Source organism: Sitophilus oryzae, unplaced genomic scaffold (assembly GCF_002938485.1).
Source record: "Sitophilus oryzae breed Bouriz unplaced genomic scaffold, Soryzae_2.0 scaffold_396_pilon_pilon, whole genome shotgun sequence".
NCBI lineage: Eukaryota > Metazoa > Arthropoda > Insecta > Coleoptera > Curculionidae > Sitophilus > Sitophilus oryzae.
This window is the reverse complement of record NW_022146969.1, coordinates 68,722-86,042: the sequence shown is the minus strand read 5'-3', so window position 1 is coordinate 86,042 and position 17,321 is coordinate 68,722. Positions and strand designations below refer to the sequence as shown.

General features: G+C 30.7%; 1 protein-coding gene across 1 annotated transcript in view; it reads right to left on the bottom strand.

Annotated features, from left to right (window-relative positions):
- The window catches only part of LOC115885532, a 51,492-nt gene extending 34,865 nt beyond the window's left edge, over positions 1 to 16,627 (bottom strand). The window contains exon 1 of the mRNA XM_030904486.1: positions 16,185 to 16,627. Coding sequence (XP_030760346.1) covers positions 16,185 to 16,280 — 96 coding nt within the window. The 5' untranslated portion in view covers positions 16,281 to 16,627. The remainder of the gene's footprint in view (positions 1 to 16,184) is intronic.
- Between the last annotated feature and the right edge of the window lie 694 nt (positions 16,628 to 17,321).

Below are 17,321 nucleotides of genomic sequence, written 5' to 3'. Positions count from 1 at the left end.
ACATGTTAGGTTATGCCTTGACCTTGCAAAGGTAATGATTAAGTTATTGTGATTTATCTATATTAGCAAATCAAATACTTCCTTTACAATAATAATACGAATCTATAATGTATATTATGTTTAATTACCAAAAATAGCATACGCATCGACGGAAAATTCAATCAACTAAAGAATTAAAACCATCAATGAGCAATGGGATGAATACCTACTGAAAAGAACTTGAAAGATCGACAATTCAAATTATACAGTAGTAGTTACCTCAGAACCAAAAAAAAAAAACAAGTAAATGCCTTAATCAAAGATGGAACTATAGCATCAAAAAAACGAGCTCCCACAAAATGGTACCTTAACTATGTGTGGATCAACAGTTTTATTGCGAGGAAATCCTGCCATTAACCCCATAAGATTATTAACTAGTGATGACAGAAAAATATTATTTGTCTGTATTTGCGCAGATTAATTACGAGTAAGAACATCTCTAGAAGTTTAAAAAATCAGAATATACCAAACAATGATACGACCAATAGTGCTGTATGCATGTGAAACGTGGACGTTCAATGCAACGGAAAGTTCGAAGCTAGAGATTTGGGAAAGGAAAATACTGAGGAAGATTTTTGGAAGAAAGAAGATAGACAACATATGGACCAGAAGAACAAATGAGGAATTAACGGGAGTAGCAAGAGCACAAAGATTGAGATGGCTGGGATACATTGAAAGAATGGCTGAAGCAAGAGTTTCTAGTATGATAATGAAACGTGAAATAGGTGGAAAGAGTGGGGGTAGACCAAAAACCAGATGGAAAAGGATGTTGAAGAGGACTTGAGAAGGATAAGAGTGGATGGGTGGAGAATAAAGGCGAAAGACAGAAACAAATGGAGAAAGATAACCAATCAAGCCATGAGCCTTTTAGGTTTTTGGCGCTATTATGTATATTTGCGCAGAAAGTCTCAATATCACCTTGGTCTTTTTTTTTGTTCTGTTTTTTTTTCTCTAGCTTATTATTAGTTTTAACAAGCTGTGTCAATCCAATTTGCATCTATATATTTGATATTTACATTTTTATTAGTAAGTTAACCTTAATAAATATCGACATAAAGTGAATTTTTTAACCTTTACTGCAAATCTTAACAATAATAATTGCTATGTTTATATTAAAAATCATGTTTCCAATAAATCTTATTGTCAGTTAAATCTTACATTATAATTTATAAAATTGTAAATTTAATTCGCAATGGAGATTAATCCATTGGAGGATTATTAATTATAGAGTGTTTCTAGTGACTTTAACTTTTAAAGACCATCATCTAAATATTTTATACTTTAACTATTCATACTTCTTAAGCTTTATTCAGAACCTTGCAATTAGTGGCCTAAATTAGTGGTTCCAATTAGAGGAGAAGTTTGTTCCTTTAATTTCAATGTAAGCTTTCGTAACGTCAAAATGATTAGTAGACTTGTTCAATTAGTAGAAAAAGTTACCAAACTTTGACTTTTCTGCTAATTATACTTCAAAATTTGCGAGAAATGTCATTTTGGCCTTTGATTATCTTCCGCCAAGAAAAATTGTGGTTGGAAATCAAAAGTTGAATGTTTTATAACTTTGAATAAGAAGACTAAGGAAGGAGCATATCAAAAATCTTAGGTACACCGCGATGGGCCTCAAATATGGCCGACTTAAATTCCGGTTTATCAGTGTCGTTCTAATTTTTTTTAAAAAATGTAAAACTATGATGTAGGGTAGACGTGAGGTAGACTCAATAATTTGTTGTTTTATTTTACGTTGTGAATAAATGTTGGTAGTTATTAAAATTGTTATAAAAATATATAATTCTAATAAAAATAGATAAGTTATAATGAGTATTTATTAACACAAACATCCGATACGCTACTGAAGGAGGTAAGTCAAATTAACGTATCTAAATTCTTTGACATCTAATCTTTGACAAGTAATAAATAAAAGCTAAAATGCAAGAAAAATATATAATTTAGTTAATTTAAGTGAATTTGATAAATGATCGGTTTACTACACGTATATATATTATATAGTCACTTACTAGCGAAACGTTGTTCCATTATTTCACCCGATTTTTGCCGAGATCTACCGCACGCTACACAACCAACTATTTTAGAGTCTTTTTCGATAAATCGCGATAGTGTCACTGTTAATTTAAGTTCTGCCACAATTTCCATCTAGATTTACTACCTTTATACAACTATCAGTAGTAGAATAAATAATAAATAACATAAAATAAGCTCCGTAAAGACTGACAAATCCACAAAATTTCAAATCAAATTCAAATGTGTCAAATGAATCGTCAAACAGAACTGTCAAGGATCCCCACCCTAGAGTGCTTTTATGGTGCTTTTTCCGCCCGCCATGCATGAATACATGGATAGCATTATGCTCCTTCCTTAGTCTTCTTATTCAAAGTTTTATAAGCTAAACATTAGGCTTACTCTATGGATACAACTGACTAACACTAGGATATTCTATTAATTTTAATTGTTTTTTAAACATTGTGAATCATAGACTAATGTCATGTACTAGAGATAGATTGGACACTGATATAAAACAAATGGGTCCGTCATTTAAAGCCACCTGGTGATCCGGAAGAAACTAATGGAGAGTTTTGGCATAACATAATTTTAGCGTTCCGTTACTTACTAACGCTAACTAAAACGGTAACGTTATTCAAGCTCAAAATTACTCCTTGTAAAATATAAAATAATAAATATAGACTTTTTTATTGCCCATTTTATGTTTTATTAGATCATTAGAAGTGTAACATAATTAAAACAAAATTAAAATATACACATACATTTTAAACACCAACAATAGAGCACATAGCGCCTATTTTTTGATTTAACAAATCTACTAACTTAACTACTAATTAACTGTTACAAAAAAAAATACTATATATTACCAACTATGTACTTACTTATTTATGATTAAACTATTTTTTTTTATTTGATTCATTAATTTATCATTTCTAAAATGTCAGAATGACTTTAATAAAAAAGTTTAGTATCTAACACGAAAATGATGATCGACTCTAAATATCAGAATGCACAAACTAATAAAAACACAAACTACAAACACAAATCACTGCAATCACCGAACTTTCCGATAAATCAGGAATATCTGAATTAATAATTATTTAAATAATGATCAAAATAATGATTTAAAAATAATTTGACGGATCACCAACATTTTGTCAACATGTCAACTAGACAAAAACTAGACCACAGACAATAGTCAACATAGGGACTGTCATCTTCATATATAAATTAGAAACCTGTACTTTAATGTCTCTTGCGCCGTCTGGCGATGCGGAAGAAACTAAATTTGGAGTTCTATAAAATTACCATTGAGTGTCTAGGGCATGTTGTGAATGAACGTAAACTGAAAAGCATAAAGTGTAATTGAAACCACTAATTTATACTAAAACGCACCTAAAAAATCTAATTTAATCTCAAAGTTCTGCAATAAAAAGAAATAAAGTAAATATACTATAGAATTACAAAACATTGCGACATGAGATCATAATTACTACGTTCATATATTACGCCTACATGATGGGTTCTCCGCCATATTTAGTTACTATTACAGTACAACATGCGAGCGATCTATGTCATAGAAACCGCAACAGCGTCTGTCGTCGGTATTTCAATAAATAAATCCTCGTTTGTGTTCGATTTCTTACGTCTCTTTTATTGTTTATAAAGTTCAATGGGTAATGGGAATTTCCCAGCTTGACCACAAAAGAATCGAAGGAGAAAATCAAATCACCTACTTGATGATACCAATACATAAGAAACAGATAATTTAGCTCGTTTTTTTTCTGCAACTCATTCAATTTATTGTTAATTTACACGATAGTAGTAAGTAATGGACAGGGTGGTCCACTTTTTACTAGCAGTATTTTAACTGTCGATATGGTCAAAAATGAATGGAGAGAATATGATATATAATTATAAAAATCTAATTATCTAAATTATTGTCTGAAAATAATGATAAAAGCTGTTTTTTTCGAAAACGTCAAATTATAACGTATTTTAAGGTAGAGAAAACTGATAAATTTTCTGTGTCAGGAATCAGATTATTCAGCCATTAACAAATTGAACTGTATTAATTTGTATTTATTACAGAATTTTCTAATACCCAAGTAGCATTTTTAGACACAAAATCGAAACAAAATCTCTGCTGAGAATCATTGCGAAACAGTTTCGTCACATTTTTGAATATATGCTTCCTAACATAAATTGCTTTTTGTTTCGAAACATTTTACCAAAATATGGTTTCGCTACATAAGCTATAACAATAAAGATCTTAGTGTCACAAATTTTTCGAAACTTTTAAGAAACAGATGTGGTTCACGTTTACAGATTTCGTACCCGTTTTGTACCTGAAATGTTTCCATAATTGATTTGATATTCTGTCAAATATGAGAACATAACCTTGCTTTATGTTTGGATTTTGTTCTGCAGTTTTTGCATTATTAATTTAAACATTGTTCAAGTTTTTATAGCACTATAATTAAAAAAGAAGAAAGGACATATGGTAAGGACAAATACAGATATTTTTCTTATACGATTTTATAATTATACGCATTACAGAGATGATTTGTTTTAGGGATAAATGTAATAACAGCCACTACCGATACCCAACAGGAGACTGAAGAAAAATGTTACCAGCAAACGTTTTTTTTCTCTTTTTTCCACAATGGAATACATATTTTGTGTTATAATAAGTAAATAAAAATGTTTTAATTATTTTGACCAGAAGTTTTGATTGGCGTTGTTGACAGGTGACTAGTTCGAAATTTCTACACAGATAGCGCTAAATCGAAACATTTTGGAAGCAAGGTTTCCATTTATTGTCGATTCATTTTCGAAACACGAGTTTCTCTCATTTTAGACACAAATATGATATAATGTAGATGATTTGTGTCCGACTCATGTCAATTTTATAAAATAATGAATTAAAATTCCACCATGTTGGCTAGTGATAGCGTTTTTAACTAAAAATATATGTTTTTTATTGGCTGTTGAGCTTTTAAACTCATAAGAACGCGTTCTACTTACATTGATTTATATATTTTTATTTTCAGAACCGTGATAATAGAAATAAAAATATATATCTCAAACAAAAAAAAATTGTAGCAACAAATAATGATACATAGAAGAGGCATTAGAAATATGAAAGTACATTATCAATTAAAACGATGAATTTGATTTTATCAGACATTTTTTGTTCGAGAAAACCTAAAAACAAAGATTTTAAGACAAAAAAATTATGGCGGAGGTCGACATTGTTGATGGTTGTTTTCATTTTGAAATCCACACACAGACATAGATTATTTTAGTATGGTATTTTGTTTCTTCACATTTAGAAAGAGTGGTTGCTGAAAACGGGAACATCTTGGACACAAATTGCAGAGAATGTTTCGAAACAGTTCCTCTAAAAGTTTTGATTCCGCATCGAAAAATATCAGGAAACGGCTCCCATACCATTTCCATTTTGTATCAAGAAACAGACACAATTATTAGAAACATTACCCAAAATGTGTCCAAGAATGCTACTTGGGTACTTTCACTACTCAATTTTATAATGTGAATGTAACAGCCGAAACAAAATTTATTCTTTTATTAATCTCTGATAATATTTCCTTACTGTACTAAACAATATGAAGTTCGTTTCCTGCTAAAAGCATACTTTCGCACATTGTCAATAAAGAATAAAAACGATGCGTCTACGACATTTTTACCAAAGGTCGTTCACTCCGCATTTAAAGATTACAACATCGATAGGAATTCATATAAGGCTTCATCTTATTAAAAGAATACAATAAAAATAAAACATATATTAAACGACTTCTTTTAAATACAACTTGTATTCATGCAGTCAAATCTCACGCATGGATGCAGATGGTCAAAAATAAGCAAGTCATTTGGCAGTGGCAGTGTCTATCGTACTGAGTAACTTAAATAAAATCCAACGTGTATGGAGAATTGGATAAGAAACATTGTTAATAATAAATATGCATTATTTTTGTTCATGTAGTTTTATTATGCAGTAAAAAACAATTTAAATTTTAAATCTGAATCAGTATGTAAGCTTATCTGAGTCACTGTAAATAAATCAGCAGTGGGATTCTGTAAGCTCCGTAGCAAGAAATTTCTTGCCTAGCCTATGTTATTTGTATACGATTGATGAGTCACTAGACAGGATATATGTTTACAGAATCACACTGCAGGTTATTTAGAACGTCATCAACCATCAACCAATTTGAACCAAGAATTGGTTCAAATACCTAAGAAGGCAGTCTGAACAGTCTAAACAAGCAAAAATTAAAGTATTGTCGGAATAGCTAAGGCACAGAAGGGTTTATGATCTTTTTTCCATCTATCGTTAGTCCGAATCGCCAGGTCCGTAAGACCCTTCTCATTATACCGGGTGCGTCTCAAAAGTGGCTCACCCCTATTACTTTTTTTATTTTTTCAGATAAAATAACGAGACTTGTTACGTTAGTATATGACATAAATCAGGATTGATTGACGTATTCAATTGTTTTCGGTCCCTTCCTGTTTCGCCGTAAATAACTACAACTTTTAAATATTAAATGGCACCCTCGGTATTTTTTTTTATTTTATTCGATAGAAAATAATGATATTCTATATAGAATGACGTCATATGTCAACTTCTTACATTCTCGCTTAATAAAAAATTGTATTTTAAATTTCAATCTAGAGTGCCATGGGTGTGTTAAAAACACTAATTCTTAATCAAGGAGCCTTGGAAAAATAGATTGGATCGTCTAGTGTTTTTAGTGTCTTATCCTGGTCGGTTAAAAGATACCCAAATCGTATTTTTAATCATATCTCAATTTTTTAAAATTGAACGAGGGTGGCTCATTAGCAAATTTGGAAAAGGCATTTTTTTACAAATAATTTGATACCACACGAATTATCAAATAACGCATTATTATATTAATTATTAATAACAATTATCGAATAAAGTAAAACAATACCGAGGGTGCCATTTAAAAATCAAAAGTTGTAGTCTTTTCCGGTGAAACAGGAAGTGACCGAAAACAATCCTAATTTATGTCATATGAATATATAGGGGTGAGCCACTTTTGAGACGCCCCCGGTATGTTAAATATTATGGGTGATACAATACAACCTTATCCTACACCACGGATTGGACGACACTTTAATACTAAAAGACTTGGAGAGTGTTATTGACTTTTATTTTTTCGGAGCTGCATATCATGTCTAACTATTCAAAAAAAACAATATCTATTTTAGTGGTATAGAAATTCTGCCCATAAAAAATCCTAAATTAACAAACACAAGGTAAGCCTTTCTAATAAACTTTTTCCAAACCATCAATCACATACGATCTATTGTCCAATTATTTAAATCAAAGCCTCAGAGTGGTATTAACGATGTCGAGTTTAGATAACAACAAATTGAGTATCCTTCCGCATTCCACAGGCCACACAACACCGTAAGTGTGTAAGCCTTGTTCACGTAGACGCGATTCGCGAATCGCGATTTTGCGAAACTACTCGCATTGGTTCAATTTTACTGATCATGGCGGCGCTGTCAGAAATTTTAAGATTTTGGCGATTCGCAAGATTTAAAATTTGGGGGGCGGGAAAGTTAAAGTATTTTCAACTTTTTGCGAATATTCGCGCGATTTTAATGTCCGCCTTTGAGCAGAATGGTGTTGTGATCCGGTTATCGATTATTTTGACGACGCTGCCGCTAAGTAACTAAAAGCATTTCTCTAGTTGAAATGGGTTCTCGTGCATAATATGTTTTTGATATATATGGTGACAATTTTTCAACTTCAACCAAGTTATCAAACTCCTTTAGATACAATCTGTGAAAATTCCTAAATTTTTTCTCATCTTTTGTCCTTATTTCTTGAATTAAATTGCGATAAGCACCTTGTTGCTTACGAAATTTGAATATTTCACAGGTCCCAAATGACCCATAAATGACCTATAAACCTGTGCTATAAACCCTTTCTCTTCTACGTTTTAACAATAAGTAAATGGCAATTTTGCGCCTTATTCTGTTCCAATCCCACAATCGTAATCGATATTCATAATCATTAAACAAATTTAAACTCATATTGTATGCTATAAAATATAAAATAAAGATCGTAAACACAAATAAATATGTATAAAGAAATTAAGTTATCTCAAGTTAGGATTTTTTTTGGTAACTTTCAGTGGAGCAAAAATGAAATGTCCCTAAAAATTCGCGACTGTATGAAATAGGTCCAAATTTTGCGAATATTTTTTGGCGAATCGCTTTTCGCAATTCGCAATTCGCGTCTATATGAAACAAGCTTAAAACGCTTTAATTATTATATTCTTATTCAAAGTTTAGATATAATATTGACAGAGAAGATATATAGACATATAATTTTATGTTTTACATTTTAGGATGGTGTCCTCTTTAAAAATAATCATTCTAAAACAAATATTACCCAATATTTGGTATATACAGTCAAAACTCATTTGGGAAAGAAGCTTTTTTCGATGTATTCAATATCATAATAATGCTATCCATTTTTTTTTGGGTCATCAATTCGAGAACTTTTTTCTCCTCTAAAAAATCTTGTATTTTCAAATGTTATGTTTTATCTTCTTCTTCGTCTTCTTTTACTTATTTGAGATCTAGTCGATCTGTTAGTTTTAAGGTGTTGATCAAGGTAGTACGTCATATATATTCCTACCTGCATCTGAACTATGATACTTGCTCAATAATTTTGTTTTCTACTACCAGTTTGCATCTTACTTTAATTAATATGTTTTATCTATTCATTATTTCAAGATGGATTCCTCGGCAAAACCTTAATAATTTTATGTTACTATGGACACTATAGACACTATAGGCAGAATACTTACAATATTTCCCCGTATAAAATATTCATATATACTTCCTATAATAGGAATTTATAATGCATCTCACGATTTGAGCGTGAGCGTGAATATACCATAGACTCTACCTACTACGTAGCTTCCTGTAAAAATCGACATAAACAAGTAAAGATGTCACGACTTGTAAAATTCCTTATGGCCTTATAAATCGATAAAGAAACCCTTTGTTTTTTAAGCTACAAAAGCCTTTAAAAATGTTTACTGATATCCCAATGTCTTCTTCTTCTTCTTCTGATTTAAAACATAACTTTCTTATTAAACATCAACGATTTTTTAGGCAAGTACAATTTTGAAAATTAAGCAAAATTAACAAGAAATAAAGACAAAATAATGGAAAAACTACTAAGGGATTATACTTAGTAAAATCAATAAACAAGCCTTCCTTGAGAGACCGGTAAAGCAAGTAAATTATTCTAAAGAGGGAAACACTTCTTAACCAGATGTGCCCCTTTGTTGGCCAATCACAATAGGCTTTTTTTCAATGCTTATTTTCGTTGAACTGTGCACCAGTTGTTTGAAACTTTTAAGCCTTGATAAAATGAAAGCAGTTAGCTTGGTGCACGTAATTGGGCTGCAAAATTTGCAAGACAGTAGTAATAACGCTGTAAATTATAATTTGTAGATAATCTAAAATGTATAAAAAATCTATACCAATATATAAAATCCTTAAGTGACTGACATACTGATTAATCACGATCCTGCTCAAACCACTCAACGTAAGAAGCTCAATTTTGCCATACAGATTGATTCTAGGGTGTAGAGGTTCGATAAGAAGGGATTTTTCGAAATTTCAGTTCCAAGGGGGTGAAAACACCCCTCAAATATTACAATATTTTTTATTTAAAAAACGGTCAAGTTACCGAAAAAACGCTTAAACACGTATATTTTATTTTGTTTTTTTACATATTTTAAGATTTTTTTAAAAATGTATACAGGGTGTTTCGAGAAATCTGGTCATTGATTAATCACGATCCTGCTTAAAGCGCTTGACGTAAAAAGCTGATTTTTGGAAAACAGATTGACTTTAGGGTGTAGAGGTTCGATAAGAAGGGGTTTCTCGAATCTCAAATTCCAAGAGGGTGAAAACGCCCCTCAAATATTACAATATTTGTTATTTAAAAAACGGTTAGTCTTTCGGGAAAACGCTTGGACAAGCATAATTTATTTGTTTTTTTTTACATATTTTGAAATTTTTTAAAAAATCATACAGGGTGTTCCAAAAAGTTGGGTAATTTCTTAACCACGATTCTTCTTAAACTGCTTGACGTAAAAAGCTTATTTTTGGCAAACGGATTTTTCGAAAGTCAAATTCCAACGAGATGAAAATACCCCTCAAATATTACCAAGTTATATAATAATAACGCCATATTGTTTTTTCTCATGCTGACATAAATGGGAGAAAATTTTATCCAGTTTGTATGTTAATGGAAATTCTTGCTTTGCTTTATCACCACCATTACAAATGATTAATTCGACGCGAACGAAGTCACTGGTACACGCTAGTATAATATAAAAGAAACATAACTAGTCATTTTGACTATCGTTTTTACAAATACTATAGGTATAATTAAGAATGAGTTCTAAGTCATTTTTAAGAGAATTTCAAACAAATTAGTTACTATTCAGTATCTTATATTGATAAGAGATTTCTGGAAATCTATTAGAAGAATAGAAAAATGCTTGAGTGTACCCTTAAAGATACTATTGTCAAAATTTACTTCCAACTATGTATGGAGCTACAAAATTAAAAAATGAAATTTTAGTCAAAATAAGAATAAAATATATATAATTTGAAATTTGAAATGTATTTATAGAAGCTGGTATTGTATTGCTATGGGTTCATTAATAAATTCAAAACTTGTTTAGCCACATCGAATTTTTCACTGAATTCTGAATTCATCGTACATTTTTATTGTAAAATTATTACTGGTTTTCGACATAACGTAAAGAAGAAAATATTTCCGTTAAGTGTGGATCAGTGACCCCTCATAAATTAATGATCGATTACTGGAATTACTCGAAAACCGAATCATAATATAATAAGAACCTTATTATAATAAATGGTCTCTCTACCTTATTACCCGATATATTGCCAATGCTAAGTGGAATTCGTCAGCTGTTCGTATTTATTCTCTCAGTCAGCTGTTCAAATAATTATTAAATACTTGGGTAATTGCTACATATTTCCGATTCAATTTAGATGTTAGGAGAATGTAAACAAACCTCCGCGGCCCGCCATATTTTATAGTTAATTAAAACGGAATTCCTTTGCGTAACTCGTTGCCATTTTTTGTGATATGTCTGGAAATTAATACGTTAATAGATACCTGGTTCCAATAATAATAGTTCTTATAACAGTATGTGTCAAGAATATATACATAAATGGTTTTACAGAGTGTTGCATTTGAAATAAGAAAGTTTTTACGTAAAAAAATATTTAAAATAGACGAGCAATTTTGGATATCCCAGTATACATTTAAAGAAGCGATAAAATTTCTCAGTGAAGTTTGTTTCTCTGGCTTAATAGTCAACACAAGAATTAATTCTGAAAAGTAATGTACAGAGTGTTGACAATCTTTTTGTTAGTAATTGTTAGTTTTAGTTACTAATGGAATTAAGTCTGTGGTTAAGTCATAAACAGCCTATAAAATTTTTTATCATGTCAATTGATTCTTTCTGGATCTTTCATTATTTTAATTATTCTCGATGTGCAAAGAATCAACCCACACATATATCTTTTTTAACCCACAGGACACAGAATAAATTTTAATAAGGCCAAAATTATAATGAAAGAAGCGATAGCCTCTAAAATAAAAATAAAAGAGGCATTTTTAATACAATCTATGAAAAATAAATGTATTGCTCATGCATCTGTAGATGTTAGTAATGTATGTCAATTGCTTCTTTGATTTTAAAGAACATAACATAAATCTATGTTTTATAGATTTAACAAAGGCCTTTTACAGAGTCCAACTAAAAGACATCATCACCATCTTGGAAAGCAGTAATGTCTCGAAAGAACTCACAGAACTTATCAAGAACTTAAACACAAACACAACAACCCAAATAAGAACAAACTTTACCTTAACGCATCATCTTCGAACTACAACTGGTATTCGCCAAGGCGACAGCCTCAGCCCTCTGTTATTCAACAGAATCATGGATCAAGTAATAAAAACCGTCAAGAATACTGTATTAGGATATCGAATGGGAATGCATAAAGTAAACATATTATGCTATGCCGATGACGCAATACTTATTGCAGAGTCAGAGGACGACCTCCAAAGAATGCTACAAGCTTTTAACAGACAGGCAGAAAAACTTAACATGCAAATTTCCACAAATAAGACAAATGCATGACCATTACAAAGGAGCCTCTACGGTGCAAATTGGTAATAAAAAACAAAACTATTGAAACAAGGAAATAAAAAACAAAACTATAGGAAACAAGCCAATAAAGCTGCCGCAATATCAGGACATCTTAAATATCCCATATGGAAAAACAAACATTTGAGTACAGAATGTAAGTCAAGAATATACAAAACCTGCATACGACCAGTGATGACATATGGTGCGGAAACCAGAGATGAAACATCAGTAACAAAGAGAATCCTACGAACTACTGAAATGAAGACCTTGAATGATAACTGGATACACATTGAGGGACAGACAGAGAAATGTAGACATAAGAGAAAAGTGCCAAACAAACGACGTTGTCAGATGGATAAGGCAGAGAAGAAGAGGAACCAGCATGTCAATAGAATGGGTCCCGACAGAATGGCCATAATAATTCGCAACAACGTACCCCATGGCAGAAGACCTACTGGACAACCACCTAAACGTTGGCAAGACAGTTGGCAGTCAACCTCGCAAGAGTTGCTTAGACGAGGAGGAAACCGGAACTAAACAGGCGATACGCCTTCCAAAAAAAGAAGAAGAAGAAGATAACATAAATAAACATAACATACGTAAAATTTAAAAATAATCATACAGAAAGTTTGGGGCTTTTTGGTTTTACCTTATTAAGTAATTGTTATCAGGTAGTAATTGTTAAATTTGAATTTTAACTTGATATAATGTCATTTTAACAGAACGTCAACGGTTTCTTGTAGACGTACCTGTTTTAAAAAACTAAAGTGTTCTCGATTAGTTGAATTGAAATATTTTAAATAGTTTTTTCTTTATTCTTTGTATTTTTTTGCTTCCGACGACGGAAAGAGATAAACTTTCCGAAACGTTAAGAATTTTTTTCTTTGTTAGGTAAATTTGTATATCTGTAAATATAACTTCTGACAAGTAGTTTCCGTTTGGGTTTAAAACTGTTTTTTTTTAAACAACTATTTTATTTTGTAGATTTTCTTGCAGTGCAATGGCGAAATACCCATATAGGATTTTTTGGAGACACATATATTTATAAGATTTTTTTGTAGTTTTCTGTCTAACAAAATAAGAGAGTTTTTTTTAATTTCAGCCTTTTCTGTTACATGATATACAGTATGTCCCCGGATTGTTTTTACAACAGGAAAAACTTTTTTATTGTTGATATTTTGAGAAAAATGCATTCTTCATAAAAAATTTTGCTTGTTCTAAAATGGTTAATTCCGTTTACATTTTTCCAAATTTCCATACCGTTTCGTTTTTTTCAAAATGTCAGTAATAAACAAGTTTTTCCTCTTACAACAATTATTAAGATATTTATAACAAACAATAAAAATAAATGACAATTAAAAAATAAATACAATTCAGTGCTCAAAAATTTCACGGAAAACGTTATTCTTGAAACCCAGTAGTACCCAATTAGCATAATAAAACAATTTTCAGAATTGAAAAAATAAAAACATTAATTTCATGGACCTTTTAATAACAACTATAACTATGAACTCTCTAAAATCGTACGCACGTAACAACTAACAATTTGATTTAATCACTTCCTTAATTATTGCATATAATCTGTGTGAAAATAAAAGTGCTATATTATAATTTACAGCAAGAGTTGGTATTTCTACACGAATAAAACAAAGGAAATATTTAATCCCATAGAAATAATAAATACATTTCTTAACAGAATTAACCCGGTTATTGGGCATTGTCAATTAAAGGATGGTTCCTGTACTTGGCTTAAATAATTTACTATAATTAAATATAAAAAAAAGTAAATACATATCTATTTAATAATTTTACTATACAGGGTGAGTCTTAAATAAGAACCCAGTCGTCACGTCTATGAGGTTTTTTCGCAATTTTTTTTGTAAAATGTGGAATTTTTTTAAAAAAAATTTGGAATTTTTTTAAATTTTTAGTTAAAAACATAATATCTTCAAAATATGGCAACACACTCAGGTAGTAGATTAAATTTACAAAAAAGAAAACCCAGAAAAGATCCAGTGGTTCTCAAAATTTAAGCAAAAAAGTATTTTTTTGGAAATTTTCAAAGTAAAATATGGCGGTTATTTTGGACTTATTTGAAAAACTGCAAAGAGGAAATATGTTTCTTTTATTGAGATCTACCAGCCCTGAAAATATTTGCATTTATGTAAGACTCGCCCTGTATATATTTAAATCAAAAGATGCACGTTGTTTTATTTAATACCTGTTTTGTTTGTCCAAAAATAATTTAATAATTTATATAGGGCGTATATGAAGAAGTGCAAAAAAAAACAGGATGTTACATTTACTTATAAAATTATTTGGTTATACAGGGATGCCCAAAATCTCAATATTACTGACTTTTTTCAAACACGATTCGCACTGGAAAATTGCAATAATTTCGAGTATGGATGACAATAATCAAATCGATAGATATTTTTAGATAGAATTCTTATTGGTCATATACTTGTTGAACATCCTGTACAGGTTGAACGCCCATGCGTTATATATATTTCGGTCATGCCTATGAGGTTTTTTTCAAGAAAAAAACCTTCAAAAATTTGGAATTTTCTGAAAAAATTTTTGGAAATGTTTTTAATTTTTACTTAAAAACAGAATATCTAATAATAAATATAAAAAATGGCAACATTGGTAGTAGATATTTTTTTTTTATTTTGAAAGTAAAATATACCGGTTATTTCGGACTAATTTGAAAAACGGTAAAGAGAAAATAAGTTTCTTTTATCGAGATCTACCAGCCCTGAAAATATACACTTATTTAAGACTCACCCTGTATATAAATCAATCTAGAAACTTTTTTTATCTCCACACATTTTTTTACATAGAATTAATGAAAAAAAATCTATAATAAAAAACAGTAAATTTAATTAATAAATTTACTTTGTATAGCCTGTCCTACGAGAGGATCTGTAACAGTGACAGTTGTGTCTGTCATTTTCTGGATGTCATCTGTCAAAATCTTTCCTGCCTTGTTGGACAGAGTATATTTTAGGCTTATTCTATTAGGTAGCTATAGTTATCTAATTATTTAAGATAATTATTATTGACAAAGTTCATTTTATCTAATGACAATATAAAGGTAATTTAACGATTAGATAGACGTATTTATCCAAAATAATCCAGAAATAGACAATTTATATACCTTATTCTTTTACTAATTATACTATTTTTGATAACAGGGGGGATCATATACCCCTTGAAGCGCTATTTTTATGTTTTTAAGCAAATATGTTTTAAGTAAACAGCCACTAGGAAATTTGTCTGTTAACTTTTTTACACAAAAATAACAAATATTTAGAAATTCCTGTATAAATATTGTAGAAACATATACAATAGAAAAAAAAACGATGTCACAGTGGCTTTTGAAATAATAATAGTTGATAATTTCCATCGGGTCGATCTCTATATGTCTACATGAAAATTAAATATTATGTTTAGACATTTTTACACATGTCAATTTTTAATAAATGATATATTATAGAGATCATTCAACAGAAATTAATATAGATTGATATTTAAAGGTCACAGTATTTTAACAAACTGTATATAGATAAAAGATAGGCAGCGCTTCTATAATAGTACCCCCCCCCCCAAAAAAAATATATAGAAAATATATTTTTTTCAATTAAAAAAAAGACAACATTAAAATTAAATTTTACTCTTATTACTCTGTAAGAAAAAAAATTATAATTTGTATATGTTTAAGCCAATATTAATTTATAAACAAACTGTATCAATATAAAATGAAAATAATCAAAACAAGGCTTTAACGCGTCATCCCGCTGCCAAACCAAAAAACGAAAAAGTCAACTCCTCGCAGGAATCCGTGGAATTTACCTTAGTCTGAGATATGTCCATATCTGCATAAATCGTAAAAGTGGCCTTTCTTCCTTCATTGGCGACGTTACTCGACCCCAGCGTATGGTACTTCATGGTCGACTTTAATATCGACCCGTTCAAATCCTACACAACACTAAATCAACCATCAAAAACCAACCCTGTCTTTTCGAAATGCGATCTGGAGTCCTTTAATTCTGGTTTTTCGAAAACGGTCCACGTGAACTGATATATAACTCGGTAAAGATTCTTTTCATACTGATTTTAGTTCTTCGTTACGATTTGTTTGTATGGAGGTACGGTCGATACAAACATAGGGGGTTTTTACGGGATAAATATAAGCTCGTTCGCAACTAGGGAGATAAGAAAACATTAACCCGGCGAAGTTTTATAACTTGTCGCGAGCGCGGCGCAACGAACAACGTTTGTTGGTAAGAATTTGGTGGACGGTCGCTTTACCAGTTGAACGCAACAACGGTTGTGGTGCTGGTGTTGCCAAGTTTAGCGATTTATCGCTCAGTTTCATCGTTTTAAAAGGCCTAGTTCGAGCCCCCTTCAGAAGATAACATATGTTCGCGCGAAAAAAGTTGATATTCACAAAAATCTTCATTTAAAGTAAAGTAGTAAGAGTCTATTTCAGTAGTCTGAAAAAGTAGCAAACTAAGCGTTCGGTATTTAACGTTTTATGTAAAACTGGCCAGGTATTTTTACACAAATGAAGAAGGAAATTAAAGATAAAGGATTATACCATATCCGTATTGTAGCACATTTTTAGACAACTTCTTTATTTTTAAGATTTTGATGGTCAAACATCAACAAAATATTTCTTATGTTTGGACTAAGTTTTCTCGAAAATAAAGACATAATTTAAAATTCCGTTACAATACTGAAATAGATTGAAGTTTTGTGATTACAGTGATATATAATTTGTATGGTTTTGTAACAAATTGCTCGCTATTTTATGGCAAATGCTGAAGCTCTGCAAACCTTAATCAAGCCTTAATCAAAGCACGTGTGTTTGGAATTTTGGGTGTGGCTTAACACGACAGGATCGGTCTAAACCTTAGGCAGATTTCTGATATTTAATATATATTTCCTTCGGCCACACACCCGCTTCACCCGACCCCTGAGAGCGAC